We start from the raw sequence: 17,108 nt of genomic DNA, 5'->3' as shown, positions 1-17,108 counted from the left end.
ATACTCACTTTTCATCACTGTCTTGACAACTGTTGTCTGAAAAAAACCCCACAGCTAAGGGATTCTTAAAAGCACTCAGAAAGCTAAAAGGCCTGCGTAAGTTTAAGAGCTCAGGTTGGCAACTTCATTGAGTTTTCTCAGGAAGTCACCAGATTTCTACGAAATGATCTAAAGAGAAAAGGGTTTTCTTAGAGTTGCAGTCTAGTTATTTATTCCAGGGGATACAAATCAACAGTTTGACTACACTCAATCTAAAAAAGCATCGTAGCAAGTGGTGTGCCAGAGAAGAGGTGAGGGTGACCAGCTAGATTGCCAACATTTTGGCTTAATAGTAGAGGTAAATAATATTCTGACCAGGTAGAAATTCCAGTTTTCTCAACTTGCAGAAATATCTCACAAATAATATAAGATATTAGCATGTAGGATATGTAGTCTTAAAATGCTCATTATAGGAGCCCATATATTAGCTTTCAGGGCAGCAGGTAGGTTAATTAAAACCAGACTCATCTGCAAACAACAGATGTCTAATGACATGCATCTGGCTGCTGAAGTTACATGCATTCAAGTATGCTATGACTCCACCAAAGCAAGGTTAAGGGAAAACATCCACATTAAGTTAACCCTGCATTTTGAGATAGAGTATCAGAAACAGGGAAATCTACTCTAGACTCCAGACTTCCTTCAAATTTTGCAACATAAAGAGACACTAAGAATAGGTAAAAATATTCAAATATCTTTATTTTAAGGAAGAAAAGCAAGTAAGAAATTAACTACATCTTTCCTCCTTTGGTTGGTTTCAGGTGGGGGCTTATTTGCAAGTTTTTTTGCATTTTGGGATTGGGTTTTTTTGTTTATGTTTTCTTTTAATTACAATGTTTGTATAATGCAATCTAATTTAAATAACTTTTCTGGACTTCCATGAATGCAACAGTCTAAGTCACTGCTGTGTTACTTTGCCTAAGTGAAGACATTTGAGAAAACAACTTCAGTTCCCTTTAGGCCTAGAGTAATTCCAAACAGGATACTAAACCATACACACAAGTATTATGCTTACCTGCTGGAACTTGTTCTGTCTTGATCTTTTTGAATTTCTTAGCTCTTTTCTTAACATCTGGAAGGGACTCTGCACAGGAGTCTGTCTGGTCATCCTCTGGATCTTTGCCTTCTTCTTCCATATCATCAGAACCAGTTTCTTCTTGAATAGGACTCATGCTTCTCTTTCCCACTGTACTGGCACATGTAAAACTGAAATGTTGATGAAATACAATTATGAACAACTCAAGAATAACTATTGCATAGGTACTGGCTGTTGCACATCTATTAAGTGCTTATAAAGGTAGCAGAATAAACTGTAGTAAGTGACGTGCCATGAAATCACATTATCTGTTGTAACTATAAAATTCCATGTGTACTGTGGATGTCTCAGGCTTAGCTGTTGTTCTGATGAGATCATGCAACTCACACTGTAATTAAAGCTCTTCTCTATTGTTGTTTAATTTGAATTTTTAAATGTTTATTCTCTTAGTTAGAAAAACTCTTGTAAAGCATTCTCAATAAACACTGTTATACACAACTGTTAAGCCTAAGCCACTTTGACATTGAATGATCTTATAATGAATGGTCTTATAATGAAATGTAGATCAGGCCTTAAAGGAAAGAGTCCTAGCATCCAACAGGCTGGTAAAATAAAAAGCATCAAAAATTGCACACTCATTTCATAGGCAGTACTTGAATGAAGCCTGACTAACACAGTATGAACTTGGAGCTCCATTTTATTCAGCATACATTGAAATGATACCGCGTGGATTTTTGTTCAACTGGAATGTTATTGTTAAGGTTCCTTGAAAGACAATTAAGAATATTAAAATCAAAGTAGCATGAGTGTAAGAAAGCATGCAGTAGCAAAGAAGTTAATTAAAAAAAAAAATTGTTCCCATGACAAACTTCAAGAAATGCATCAGCTATTTAAATGTCTATTTTAATGCTCTTAGAACAATCAATTTTACTAAAAAGGTAGTTCCAGACTTACAAACCTTTAGTTTTTCATCAAGAAACACTCAAAATTACTGTATGAATCTAAGCCAGGTTGTACTATTTTCTTTAAATTAAATTTAATACCAAGTTACAAACCAAAGCTTTACAGCTCTATTTTTTCTTTCTAATCAATAATGGCAGGCAATTATGGTGTTTCAATAAGGTTCCAGCTAAATGACTTAAATTTGGCTGTACAGTTCTGGCACTGAAATGGAATTTTTTCAGCTGAACATTTTGCAATTTAAACCAGACTATTTCTGGTGTCCAAAGGCAATAAACAAACATGAAACATATGATTACTCCTTATGCTCTTACTTCCACTTTAGGAGCACAAAACCTTTTACTTTGATGAATAACTGGCTTTTCCTCCAAACATTCACACACAGAAGGCCTTCTTGCATGATTTCCTACAAATAGTTGTTTTGAGTCACTCTGCAACCACCATCAGTAAAAAGATCCAAGCCAGAAAGCTGGGTAGAAATGTTTATCCTACACACACACACCGCAATATTGTAAAACAGATGAACTAATTTTGGATAGAAAAAAGTCTAGTGAAGAAAGAGTATTTAGAAAACTTAAAACTACTTTAAATGTTTAAAAAAATATTTAGAGAAGTTTGTAAGAATTCTACTTTTGAGAAAGTTGCTCTGAAAAAGATGCAGAAAACAAAAATTCTGAAGCCATAAATTACAGTCCCCAGATTTCTCAGATGTATTATGAACACTTGGCTCTTAGATAGGAACTTGCACTTGCTTTAAGCTCCCTTTTTGATAGGTTTTAGGGCTGAATTTATTTTTTTTTTCAAATCAGACTCCTGAGAAGTAACAGCAAATAGAGTTACATAAAAAACAAACTGCAAAAAAAAAATAAAAAAAATTATTGATCTTCAGTGCCCATTTAGCTGTGTAGCAAAGAACAAAACAAAAATAAATTTTAAACCTAATGTTTTCCTACAGATACCTTAAGGGGAAAAGAAAACACCAGAAAAAAAAAATATTTATAATCAAGAACTGCTGACCTCCATTTCTTCAAAAATGTTAATTTTATTCTACATTGTATGGATTCTAGATGGTTAAGGGTTGATTTTTGTGTGTTTTATTCTTCTTTAGATCAAAGAAAGGTTCAAGGACTAGAGCAATACTATTTATTCATTTAATAATAGTAGCAATCAGCATGGTTGTGTATACAATTTAGAGCTCTGCTCGAAGTTCACTTTTCTAATTATACTTGCTATTTTGGAATGTGTCAATATTTCTTTCTCAACTTCCTTACTCTGTTGAGAAACAGCTAAAGAAAATAGAACTAAACAAATAGCTAACTGTCCATTTCAGATATTCTTGTCTAGTACATTAACAGGTACTTTCATCATCCCATTAACACACATGGCACTTACATTTCAAAACACACATGTATAACATTTATCTAGGCAATTATTTAAAAAAAAAAACGTATTTAAAGAGGTTCTGAAATTTCTTTTGTATATGGAAACGGGGAATGTTCTAATTTGTAAAATAAAGTTACCAGCTGAGTTGTTTGTCATTTTGTTGTTGTTTTGTTTCTTTTTTTTGTTTGGGGGTTTTGGTTTTTTTTTTGAGAAAAATCAAAACACCCCACCCCCTGAAATCCATCCATCCATATGATACACTGCAAACTGGCAACTCTACTTAGTGAACACACTATAGCTTTCATATCATCAGTGAGGACGGCAGTGGACTTCCAAGATTCTTCAACGAGAGCAGTTTCCACCCATGCTTTTTTCCCAAACTCTCCCTCTGTTTGCCTATTCTAATGCTAGTCCACTGAAAACCCCACAAGGATGAATCAGTATTATAGTGTATATTCTGAAAAGTAGTTACTCTATTATATGGGACTCTGGGTTTTGTATGGGTTTTTCTTTTCAGTAAATCAGGAACTGAACCTTTGTTACATACTTCCTCATCTGTCTATTTAAGGCAAAATTTCAGTACAAGAAATACCCAACAACTCCATTACTAAATGAAAAAGTAGCCAGGATATACTGTCATCATGTAAAGAAACAGCTATTCTGCAGCTGTGCTCCCTGGCACAAACTGATGCAGCAAGCTTATTAAATAATAAATAAATAAAGGATGTAGTAACATGAAGCTATTATAAGATATCAGCTGCTAGATATGTCACAGTATCAAGTGTTCAACTGTAGATGATTCAAATTAATCTGGACAGATATACACACATATACATGCACACATATATGTTTGTTCTGGTTGCTTTATATAAATATATTTTACACAAATGGTGTTTAGAGTGCCATTTTACATAAAATGGTGTTATATAATATATAAAAATATAATTAAATATTTTTGAGCTATCTTTGTCTGGAACCAAAAGGAAAATGTTCATCTTGAGTCAACTGAAAGTTCCATGTTATAACTAAGCAGATTACACTGAAGGGGTAATGTTTAAAAATCATAGAATCAGCCCAGTTGGAAAGGACCTCTGAGATCATCAAGTCCAACCCTTTATCCAAAAAATTAATTGACAAGAAAACACAACCTAACCAGTAACAAATAAAATTGAGAAAAACATGTCAAAAGACCTGCATAAAAAGGAATTTGGGATAGAACCAAATCACTTTGTTAGTAAGACTAGCAGAAAGAAAATTCATGTAGCATCAATTACAGAAATTTAACAAACAAAATAAAGGCTGCTATGCAAGGCTGTCAGTGTAGATCATCTAAAACCAAGGCAGTTTCTTGTGGAATTAACAAAACAGATTTTAAAATTTCAAGATTAAACGCTTAGGAATACAACTCATTACAAAGTAGCAAAATTTTAAGGAAAGAATTCACTTCAAACTTTATTCACCAGTTTTCCAAATTATACATCTGTGGTAGTCCTCAAACTTCCTTTTGAAGTAACAATGAATCAGCTTTCTGCATCCACTGTTTCCAGCACCCACGTGTAAAAGAATAAGTTGGCTATGGTACAAACCATACCCTGCCACTCTTACCACATATCTATAATTTCTTTGATAACCAAAAAAGTGCTCACTGAGAAGAGATAATTCTACTGGTAGAAATAAAAGTATTTCTTTGCAGTTGACTCAAGACATGTTAAGTATTTTCAGACTATTTAATGCAGACATAATTATAGACTTAAACTTTAGCCACATGTAAAACAGCACCAGGATAATCTTTACAGCTCCTCCTCTCTACATAGCATTCACTCCCAAGTTTTCCTAAGTACAGTAGCAAATTTAAAATAACATAATTTCATATGGATTTTATCACCAGGATCCTCCATATGGTTTTCAAGGATCACAAATTTAGAATTCCCACCATGACAAAAGCCACAAACATCTGACATCAAGCCAAAACACACACTTGCATTTAATTTTCCAGAGTAGGCAAATCATAAACTTGTGTAAGGGAGAAGAACAGTACAAGTTTAATGTTTGTAAAATGACAGATAAAATTTACAGGAAGATGTGAGAGGTAGAACTTACCACAGCATTCCCAAGAAAGATAAAGCAAAGACCTCAGTGCTGATTTTACAACTTTCATTTGGTTTAACCAGGAAAAAGAACACAACAAAAACAAACACACAAAAGGAAACCCAAAAACATAACAAACAAAAAAGTTCCATAACAAAAAATGCAAATAAAATAAAAGTTTTTTAAAAAGAAGAAAAAAAGCCCAAAACAGCACATTACAGAAATGTAATATAAGACACTTCATTGAAACTTTTTTAATGTAAATTAAACTGGACTGTGGAGAGGAAAAAAATGAAGAAAGAATGGCAAGATATTGATAAATTACTTATATAATTATGTTAATACTGAATAGCCTTCCTATCTGTAGCTACAGGGATGACTGAGAAAGAAGCCTCCTGTTAAAATCTTGGAATTACCTGTGATTAACAAGAGAGGGTTAAAATAGAATAAGAAATACAGACAACATACTGTACCAGAATACCCAGCATTTCCTGACTTAATTTTGTCCTTGAATAATGAACTTTTCAAGGTTGACTCCAAAATCTTAAAGCTATGCAAGTGTCCTCACTTGCCTTCCTGTTCCTGAAGCATAAGGATCAGTGCTCCTCATAATAATTTGTATCCTTCTCTACAGCAGCATTATCACCACAGAAACTCACCCAAAACCCAAGATGGCCTTTCAAAGGTAAAACTACATTTCCAGGTGACTCAAGCCACTCACAGATGTCAAGCGAATAAAGAAAATAATTCTTTTATTTTGGTTATAACAAATAGTACTGCTAAGTCAAGCCCAAAAGCTGTGATTTGAGCTGCTCTCAAATCCCAATATTTAAAAAATTTGTCTAATCATGTTTCTGATGATATCCTCTTGCTCCTTTACCTACAGTCTTGTGACAGCTGATTTACCACTACTGATTTATATGCAAAGAAATATGTACAAGAAAAAACCCACCTGTTGGTTAAGAACAGGCTGAAAATTGCTAGATTTTTAATAAAAATGCAATAAAAATACCACAGTTGGCAATGCAGGAAAAGTCTCACCTGTTAACGCAGTAGTATCGACTCTGGGAAACATAAGGTGTGCACTGAGTTTTTAACCTCTTTCTCTCCATCTCCTTCCAACTATCTTCTGTACATTTTCTCTTTGCCTGTTTTTCTTCATGTTTTTTCTCAACATATTCTGCATATGTCTGGATCCTATAACTTTCAGCATACCTGCTGGTGTTTACAGCTGTGGAGAAGAAGAGTGGTGTTACATACAATCACTGTTAAATGACAGCATACCCCCTCCAGAAATAACTTCTCTTGAAAAGCAGAAGGCAGTGAGCTATTTGTTCTGTTCATAACACACGTGGAATCTGTCTTAAGGATTCTACGTGTGAGGATTCTACGTTTGAGGAGAAAAGACAGCACAGGAAGAACCGTGCCCTGCCTGTTCCCTCACAGGAGACTTTCTGCTCTGCCTTTTGCAACCACACTGCCTGTCCCACATTGGCCTCATCAGCCATCAGTGTGCTTGCAGCAGGCATGGGGAGAGCCCTTCTGAAATCTTTGCTTGTGAAGCCAAGGTGATGGTAAATGACTTGATTCCATTGTTACTGATGAAAGTGAATGCTGTACTCTCCTAGATTCACGCAGTATGTTTGCATTAGGCATTCCAAAGCTGTTCTCAGAGGCAGACTTCATACAAAAAGGGTTAAGCTTATTTAAACTTAAGACTTTTCCTTTAAATTAGAAGCCATCAATTCTTCAGTTGCAGCCCTCTTCCAGATTGCTTGTTGGCAAGAAAAGGTTTCCTGGATTTTTTCCCTTTTAGTCTCATTACTTAACCCAGCAGGTTTGTTTTGCAAGTTGGCCAGGAAAAGACGACATTTGCAAAGCCTTTGCCAAAACTCTGTTTGATTGCTGTGAAACATAAGCTTATTTGAGCTGCATTTTTGATTGCACAAGATAGCCATGGAAGTGGCACTAAACTAAGATCCAGCTGTTCCATCCTTGTATCTTTCTGATGTTTGGAGTCCATATAACTAAAAAGACTCTGAATCCAAGGTAGAAGAATTTGTTTCAATTAAAAATTAGAATAATTTCAAAAATAAAAGAAAAAACAACTTTATCTGCCTCCATTGTGCAACAGTTTACCAAGATTCTTTCACATCCCAGCATCTTCACAGCTCTCAGCCTTCAGTCTGCAAGCCAAGCTCTGGCCTGAAGCCATCACTATAACAGATGAATCAGCAAATTAAACTGACTGTCAATTGGTGTCCTCTGCTGTTTTCAACCTAACTCACTGAATGAAAGTATTGTGAACCAACCAACAAACCAGTATAAATTAAAAAACAGTATAAAGATAAAACAGTTTTCTGGCTTTTAAGCATACCTGGACAATTTCTGCAGCAAGGCAGGCATCACATTGTTACACACACAACTAATAAGCTGGACCATAAATTTTAAATGTACTTTTCCAGCCTCTCCCACTAGAATTATGAAAGTTACTGATAATACCTAGTATTAACTCAATGTATAAAGCATTTGGCACAGTGTCTGTTGGCTTCTCTCAGAAAGAGATGCATGACCTTGACAGCATTGTCAATAATTAGCCAACATTTATGCCAGTTTCTCCTCTACCCTCTCCAATTTGTCTTATTCCCAGTTCAGCCTTTTCAAGTTTGTCTTTATATTGGTTATATTGGTTTGTCTTTGTATTGGTCTTGCAATCTATTGTCAGTCTAAACATTAATATTAAGCTCACTGTTTCCTGTTTCCTCTGGCAAGGCTGTACTCCTACCTCTTTTTAAAAATTCAGACTTGCCCAGCTTTGCTGAATGAAGTGACACTTCATCATTGAGCTTTCTAAAAATTCTTGTCCTCAGGGAAGGTTAAAGAGAAGAAAAAGCTGCAGAAAGTTTACTTAAAAGTAAAAATATATCCAAGAATTAAATAAAGCAAAGTATCAAGATGTTATGAAAGATCCTCTGGCACTGAAACATCACAAAGGGAAAGTCTTGACTTGCTCTGAGACAAAACAATTAAAAGTGCTAAGTCTCCACACTTTGTTAGAGAACTGAAGTTCTTATGAATTTCACCAACTCCAACCACCTGTTAAAACTACTCTAAGAAAATATTTAATATGTATTGCATTTACTAAATAGTAAATACACTGTAAAAATATACTAAAATAGAACAAACAGTACTTGATTAATCATTTTCACATGCTTAGAAATTTAGACATCTAAAAATATTTGTTCAGAAAACCAAAACAACTAAGGTAAAATAACTAAAGTAAAATACTACATTAGTATTTGGGGCACACGAAGAAAAAATTACCTTTGTAAAAAACATTTTTGTTCACAGACACAGATAAAGAATTAAGTACAAAATGTTCAAGGACCAATTACTATGCTAAGAAAATATTCTTCCAAGTTACAAAATATATCCACTTTGTTAGTTAACTCCATACCTATTTTCACTAAGTGCATACTGGCTGCACAGAAACACATATTAAGGTTGGTGAAGGTGTACTTCCCAGCTCCAAGGGAACCATGTATTAAAAACTGATGTAGAAAAGTAATTTAACAATCTGAAGGATCCACAGACTCTGAATTATATTTGATAATAGCAACTATTTGCAGACTGGATCAAAATTCAAAACTCCAATTTGTACATGGTGCTGATCACCCCCTTCTTTTTCCTCTCCTTCATTATCTTCAGATAGCAGAATGTGACTACACAGATTCTAAAGCAGACTTTTTAGAAAGACTGTTTTACTAAGATTGCCATATCTTTTGACATCTGAATCCAGACTAGGGAGCAATGTCAGTGTGGCAACAATGCAACTGTTCACCTTGCAGAGGAAGATGGCAAGACAGCAAATGAAAATAGGTCTTTGACTTCCCATTTTGGAGAAAAGGAATAGGAACAGGTGATCTGGAAGAAAACGGTTTGATAGAAGAAAGCAAAAAAATGCCAAGTACAAAGCACAGCAGGGAAAAGAGGAAAGAGCCTTAGAAAATGTTTTAAAATCAAAAATAGTATAGTGCACTGAAGTTTCATACTACACACATGTATACAGATTGTCATAAAAGGCTTTACTTTTTTTTTTAAATGAACTTATTTACTAATTATTGAAAGAATTTATTTTACTTAACCTTTGCATCCTGTTTGAATACCTCAGTAATTGAAACAAAAGCTGAGAGATATATTAACTAATTACAAAAAATCAATAGTCAAAAGACTTTCAACATTATGTTAAGAAAAAAGCTACTACATTCAAAGATACAGGGCACATGGTTTTTTGTTTGCTTCTTTGTTTTGTAAGTGATGGAAAAAAATACAGCTGCAGGTACCTGAAGACAAGTCTATAATCACCCCTCTTAATTTCACATCAACAATGCCTGGAGTTGTAAAATAGATATATTATTATTTATATCACAGGTTCCACTGTAAAACAATGAGTAGAATATATCAAACAGCAATTAGTTTTCTTGTTATAGTGAAGATTCCTGAACAACACAAGCAGAAATTCACATCTCATTGTCTGCATCTACTGGTACAGAAATGATTTTAAATCAGTATTTTAATTTTAATTTCCTGGAGTACTAGTAAATGGTTCAGATCTGTTAATCTACAAATTAAAAGTGTAAAGTCTAGAAAAAATACTGTTCCCATGTAAAAAGGCATCCCAAATAAAACTAAATATTGAACTTTTCCATATTGATAACCCTCATTACCCAGGAGGAGTGCAAAACCTACAGGCTTTAATTCAAGTCCTTAGACAGAAGACAGGCACATGTAACTAACTGTATCATTTGAAAGTCTATATTCACTTTCGAGGCAACATCCATTTTAAAAGTTTGTGTGAAAATAATGTACATGCACACATCTACAAGGTGATTATATCTTACTATATTATCACAGCTATTAGGTGTGCATATTAAATGCCATGTTGATGCAGCACAAGAATTCATGCCACTCAAAATTTAACATGAGAAATACCAAGATTTACATATACATATATCTGCACATAAATATTATTTATGTATCACAAGATTCAACACTGCAAATTTATCATCATAGGCAAAGGCACTGATGCAAAACTTAAGTCAAGTGTTCTTAAAGTATCAAAACCTTGTGGATATTAAGAATCCACAACTTGATGAGTGAATCACAAAAAGCTAGAGAAACTTTTTGAGACTGCACATAATTTATATAAAGTAAAACAATGGTAATGGCTGAGATTTGACATATTGCAGTGTGAGTTGGGCTACATTAAGGAAGTTCCCTTTCTGGAGTATGTATCTGACATGAATTTCACATTATATTACTGGTGAGAACACAGTCATAAATATAACTTTTCAAGAATCTGAGTAATACATTAATGGTAATGCCATTTCCTCGAATTCAGCAAGAAGTCACTGATAGGCACACAATCCTAAAATACACACATATATTTTTAAACAGTGGTGACGGGCATTTATGCTAAGTAGAACATTCTGTGGTAAACCTTATAAAGCACTAATAAATCATGAAGTCCAGCCCTGTCTGAGAAACTCAGAAATTCAAAAAGATTAACGATTTAAATAAGAATCACTCAAAGACCATTACAATTTCAGCTGCTGCACCTGCTTTCGTCCATTGCTCCCCTGCTGTGGAAATACACTGACTTACTCAGTGCCTAGAGGAAGAAGGTCTCTTGCACACAGTAAATTCTGTATGAGCTCATGTATCAGGGCACTAACACATGGAACAACTTAACATTATTTCAATGCTTGCCATTTATGACAAGCAGTTGCTTTTCACGTGTATTTAAAATGTTGGCTTAAGTCTATTTATTGCACTTTAAAAGAGGAAGAAAAACATTCTCAGGAACCTTCTCAAGTTAAAATTAGCTTAAATTGAACCAGTGATGTTAAAATTTTCTAGAAGTTGCTCATAATCACCACAGTTGTTATTAAACTGCACCTAAGCTTAGGTAAAGAGCAAGCAGAAGCTGACAAGGGAAAGTAAACAAGATACATTTTTGAAGTACCACTTATAAAACCTGTCCATTATTTCCAAATGAACTGTGTACCAGTCCAAATGTTTTTAAGGGCAAAGCCAATAAAAGTCTTTGATAACTCCACTTTGTGTAAAGTAGCAGCAGATAATCTCAATAAATACCACATCAAGTGAAGAAACTAGCATTAGACTACCTACAAGTTCAGGAAAACAAAACTCTCAATCAGGTTCAGTCAGGGTTTGTTCTTACTGCTGCAACTCATGTGCTGGTACTAAAAACGTTTAGTTCCTCTCCCAGTACCTGCATCAACTCTGTATGTTTGCCCTTAAGAATTACAGACCCTGGTGGCTCAGCATTTTACAGTAGCAAATTGAAGTTAAGTCTTAAAGTAAATTCAGGAACACTTACCTATTTGCACTTGTTCTGGCTGGCTTAATGATACAAATGCTGATGTATCATCTATCCATGAAACCTGAATGTTACCTAGAAAAGGTAAAAGAAATTATTATGACTGTTTCTATCTTAGGCTCAGTTGCAGATTTTATTTGATGTGGTATGACATAAAAAAAAAGTTAGCCAACTATGGGTAACTTCACCTGAGAAGGCTTTTGTCCATTGTAAAGGTGTCTAATACATACACAGTTGTACATGAGCCTGAAACTGTTCAGAAAGCAGTGACTTTAGAGCTGTGTGTGCATGCTGTCTACCCTCAAATCCACTAGAGTAAGGTTCAGAAGGAGGCATGTCTAATACCTTTTTTGTCCCCAAAGGAGTATTCTGCTTCTTCATGGTTGGTTTTGCTTTGTTTTTTAAATAAATCTTGTAACAATTCAAATAATCTTAATTTTTTTTCAATCCTCTCTTCACCTGTTCTATAGAATTCTATAATAATAACTGAAGCAATTTTTTTCTGGAAAGTTCCAGGTCTGTACTGGATAAACCCTAGCTCTAATCCAACCCTATTCATCCTTCAGAACTGCAGCATTTCCCACAGACACAGCATAGACCAGTTACCACCATCTCCAGTTACCACCCACTGTTCTTTCAGTACAGACACCAAAGATAAGAAACTGCATTAGAGTGGGGCAGGGCTCCCAAAAGTGAAGAACTCCAGTTATTGCAACACACCAGATCTTCAAAAATCAGTTTGCTTGGATCCCACTATACACCATTTCCTCAATGTGCAATGAAAACTTAATTTAAGTAAATATGGACAAATGCACAAAATCACAGACCTCATTTGGAAATTGTTACAACGGAACAGTAAGTGGAAATAAGTCTCTCCATTCATCAAGCAGTTAGTGCATTTTCTATGTGAATAGCTTAAAATGTCACATTAGCACTAAAAGACTTCATAATTGAGCAAAAGCAGAAGAAAGGATTTCTATTCCAGACACAAAGTCTTTTTATAGCCTGAAATCCATTTCCATCTGCTGTCCTCATCCAAATGGTCTATTGTTAAGTACAATTTAGATATTGAAAATAGGTGCCATTTCTTTTAGGTAAGCTAGGTAATCAAGTTAGATATGATGTTACACCACCATTTAGCCTTCAGACACCACAAAGTTAAAAAAATGATGCAAAGTGTCTTAAAATGCATTTTATTTTCAGTTGTTTAATCTAACCTAACTTAGCCTGCAGGTTACAAGGTTACAGAAGTCTCTTCTGAAATCCAGCCAGATAATAAAAAGTTTTTCTAATCATAAAAAATATAAGCTTACTTAGATTTAGTTTGCATGCTATACATTTCAGTAGCCAGCTATTTAGGAATTACAATAATTTTTATTATTGCCAAAACCATAATTAATTCAGTCAGGTTTCTTACATTTCCATATACTCAAGAACTAAGGCTCCTATTAAGAGGAGCCTACACCTAGAAGTCAAACGTTATAATTTCCTTAAACACTTTGTAGTGCATTTGGTAGGATCCCAACAGTGAGCTTCCTTTAAGTATTAGAAATTACTGCACAACTTGCACTGTTCATGATCTGAGAAATCTGAGACCATACTCTCCTATAATTCTTTAACATGGGTGAGCTGTCCAGATTCTGTCCCTTTCCTAAACATACAATTTTCATTCCACTTCTACCTTGAAACCAAAAGAAAGATCAGAAAGAAAAATTATCCTAAATGAGTTGCATTTGTGCCCTTAGCATAAAATATCAAAGAGGAATTACCCAAAGGAGTTCAGCTACTGCTCAAATAGTTCAGTGCCCATATTTTCACTAAGTATCAACTAAAAATAAAATCAAACCTATTGACAGCACATCATTTCAGTATCAGAAGACTTATTCACTGCTACTGAAAGGCTGCTGTGCTCTAAAACCTTGGTATTTGAGGTAATTAAGGGTTTTGATACCTCATAACAGATGCTGCCTGTATACTCAGATTGATACAATTTAAATACATGATTTTAAGAACTAGTAAAACATTAAATAGTTTACAGTGAGCTGTAATCTGAAAAGAAATGCAACAAATGCTCTTATGCAATTCTCCATGCTTAAAATATTCTTTCCAGACTATGTCACATTTCATTATTATTAAGAATCTGAGACACACAAATAAATTAGATCATTCAGCAACATTGCTAAGGATTAAGTAAACATTGTGCATTTCAAAAGTATGGTGAAAGGGCAGTAAATATCTGAAAAACAAACCTATCTGCATTTTAAGTACACTATTTAGCAATCAACAGCTGAATGCCAGCTTACTGCAAGGCTAATCCAAATAAACCATATACAGCAATGCAAGAGAATACCAGCTCTAGAAAAATAAAACATATTTGTTTCTCCACATGTCTAGAATAGATCACATCTTCAATACTTTGAAGAACACCATTGTTAGTGTATATGACCCCTTGTCTATTTAATACTACAAGCAATGTCAATGTTTCTTGCTAAAAAAAAGGGTAACATCAAGTAAAGGATTATCCAGTGAAATAACAAATCTTCACCCAAACAGAAGATTAATATCTCCATCTGTTGCTTCTGAGATTAAGGCACAAAGTAATGTTTTTTTTTCTTATAAATAAATTTCAAAGTTCTCTCTGAATAAACACAAACAACATTAAAATCCACAAAATAAAATTATACTGATGGACCATGTCATTCTAACAGTATTCCTTCAGTATTTATACCACAATGGCCAAAGGTAGGGAAAGGTTTCCATATAAAAGACTAAGTAAACTAGGTAAAAAGTGTAAACTTTTTACACTTCAAAAGCAAATTCTAAAAACAACTAAGGGACATAATAAAATATACAGTAGTCTTAAAATCAAAAGAATTTTTCACATACTGCTTAATTGCAGTTAGGGAACTACCACCAGTGCTGTGTATGCTAAGAATATATATGGGATGATGAACGATCTTTGACTTACAGAAAGCTAAAGAAGGCTCAAACTAAAAGTTGCAAGTGTAACCACTAGCTCCTGAGTCCCTAAGTTACAGACTGCTAGAAGGCACGAAAGTTCTTTTACTTTATAAAAGTTCCTGTACATTTCCTACACAACTGTTAGTGGCAATTAAACCCTTGCAGTAGGTACTAGGCACTATTACAGACCTTCATTTAACAAAAAAAGTTAATATTTCATTTGCTTACAATTAAAACAAAAAAAAATTGACCATATTGACACCATGACAGAATTCCTAACAGTTTCTGGACACTGGCTTCATCAGACAAAAGAAACAGCTGAAGCTTTTGTTGTAAAACCAAAGATTGAAGCATGTATTAAACCAAACCAACATTTTCCTGGTTAAAAATTGAGAAGGGTTAACAGAGCTTCCACCTTCCTCAAAGGAAGACGGTACAAAAAAACCAGCAACAGCTGAAAGACACACTGGCATAATCAGGAGGAAGAGAGGCCAGAAATGCGTTGAAAAAAATAGGATTAAGATTTTTTAAAACCCCTCAAAACCAAAAGAAGCAACAAACAAACAAAAACCACAAAACCAAACAAAAAACCAAACAAACCAAAACAAACCCTACAGCCAAAAAAACCTTCACAAACCACAAAATCAACTCAAGGCTCACATGCATATATATTAACATGAATTCAGATGAATACTTAGTATCTGTACTGTGTACTAGAAGTTTCCCTTTAACTAGACTGTTCACTCTTAAAAGAGACATTTTACAAGTGCCACAGTGTATGGAACTTGTACAGGAGTCTCAAATGTGTATCTAAGAGTCACTTAAAAGTCACCTATGTGATAGCTTGCACTAGCTCAAGCTTATATAATATAATGTTTTTTCTATAAATATTTATATTATAAATATTATATGTAATATTTAAATACATAAAATATTTTTCTATAAAGTCAGATTAGTATTGCTATTCATTTTAGCAACAGATTTTTAATCCAGGTAAGGGTTGAATTTTGTTTAAACAGTTTTGTTTAACTGTTGTAACAAATTGAGATAATTCATGTCTGTTACTGCTGTATTTTTTTTTACTTTTGGCAAATCACTTAGCTTCACATTGAGCCACTTTCTCTATGTCCATCTACAACTGAAAAAGCATTGTTTCTCCTAATATTTTGGAAGGTATTTTCTGCACTATGGCAACGAGCCCTAAAACAAAGTATAGATTAAGTACTACCAGAGGTTTTTAAATCCTGGTACGAAAACATTCAGCTCTGAAATCTGGAGAAGTGAGAGAAATGAGAATGTGAAAATTGCACAGTACTTTGCGATGTGCAAGTGTGACCCCTGGCGGTATTGATCTGTACTTGCGTTTCACACCAACGCTGAAGGGGAGTTATTAAAATACGAAACAATATTCGACTGAGTCTTTAAAAGTCTACTGAAACAATGTCCAAGTTAACTCTTCTTTAGGAAAAACAGAAAAAGAAAAAAAAAATCCCAGAAAAATAATTTACAATTATTTGCAAGCCCGAAAGCTCTCTTTTGAAGCCTTACTTTGTGCAGCAATAAGAAATGAGAAGTCAATCTGTAGTAACAGCCAGCCTAGGGCTGAATGAAAGATCTTGTTCTGGTTGAGGGATATAAAGATTGATTATAACCACTGTTTTCTGCTGTAAGAGTTAAGTAGCAGTAGATCACTGTCAACTGATTAGGATCCCCATTTCCTTACATTATGTACTAACACCTAGGAGAGGATCAACAGAGTTACCTAGTATCCAGTTATCAGACACCTTTTTTGGTGTTTCTTCTGACTTGGATGTTGTTCACAATCTTGAAATCTATTTGGCTATTTCTGAAGCTTGCATGCTTGCCTAGACTCACAGAAGTTAGTGCCTGGCTTTAAGGTGACTGCAGGATGGAGCTTACTTCTAAAACCTTGATCTACCTTTCACAACAATCCCCATTCCCTTTACCCACCTATTTTAACTCTTACCTCCTCTCAGGAGAGCCTGTACATAAAAGGATCAAAGCTCCACATTATTCAATGAGCACCACAGGAGAAGATTTTAAAAAGCAGTTCATCGGGGTAGACATTTTCAACATGTAATTACAAAGAAAGTCCACAAGACAATTCAAAAATTCATCTTTAGCAATTCATCTTTATCTATAATAGAAGTAAATCTGCATCCACAGATTAAAAACAACAAACAAAGCCAGAGCTACTTTCTAATGACAATGACAGAA

At 34.4% G+C, this 17,108-nt stretch overlaps 1 protein-coding gene across 3 annotated transcripts in view; it reads right to left on the bottom strand.

Annotated features, from left to right (window-relative positions):
- PARN (poly(A)-specific ribonuclease) overlaps window positions 1-17,108 on the bottom strand; it is a 37,021-nt gene that overhangs the window by 656 nt on the left and 19,257 nt on the right. For all 3 annotated transcript variants that reach the window (XM_030459734.1, XM_030459736.1, XM_030459735.1), the window contains 3 exons: window positions 11,910-11,984; window positions 6,548-6,737; window positions 1,055-1,245 (listed from right to left, as the gene is read on the bottom strand). In XM_030459734.1, coding sequence (XP_030315594.1) covers window positions 1,055-1,245; window positions 6,548-6,737; window positions 11,910-11,984 — 456 coding nt within the window. The remainder of the gene's footprint in view (window positions 1-1,054; window positions 1,246-6,547; window positions 6,738-11,909; window positions 11,985-17,108) is intronic.

The sequence above is a fragment of the Calypte anna genome, chromosome 14 (assembly GCF_003957555.1).
Source record: "Calypte anna isolate BGI_N300 chromosome 14, bCalAnn1_v1.p, whole genome shotgun sequence".
Classification (NCBI taxonomy): domain Eukaryota; kingdom Metazoa; phylum Chordata; class Aves; order Apodiformes; family Trochilidae; genus Calypte; species Calypte anna.
This window is presented reverse-complemented; position numbering and strand designations above follow the sequence as displayed.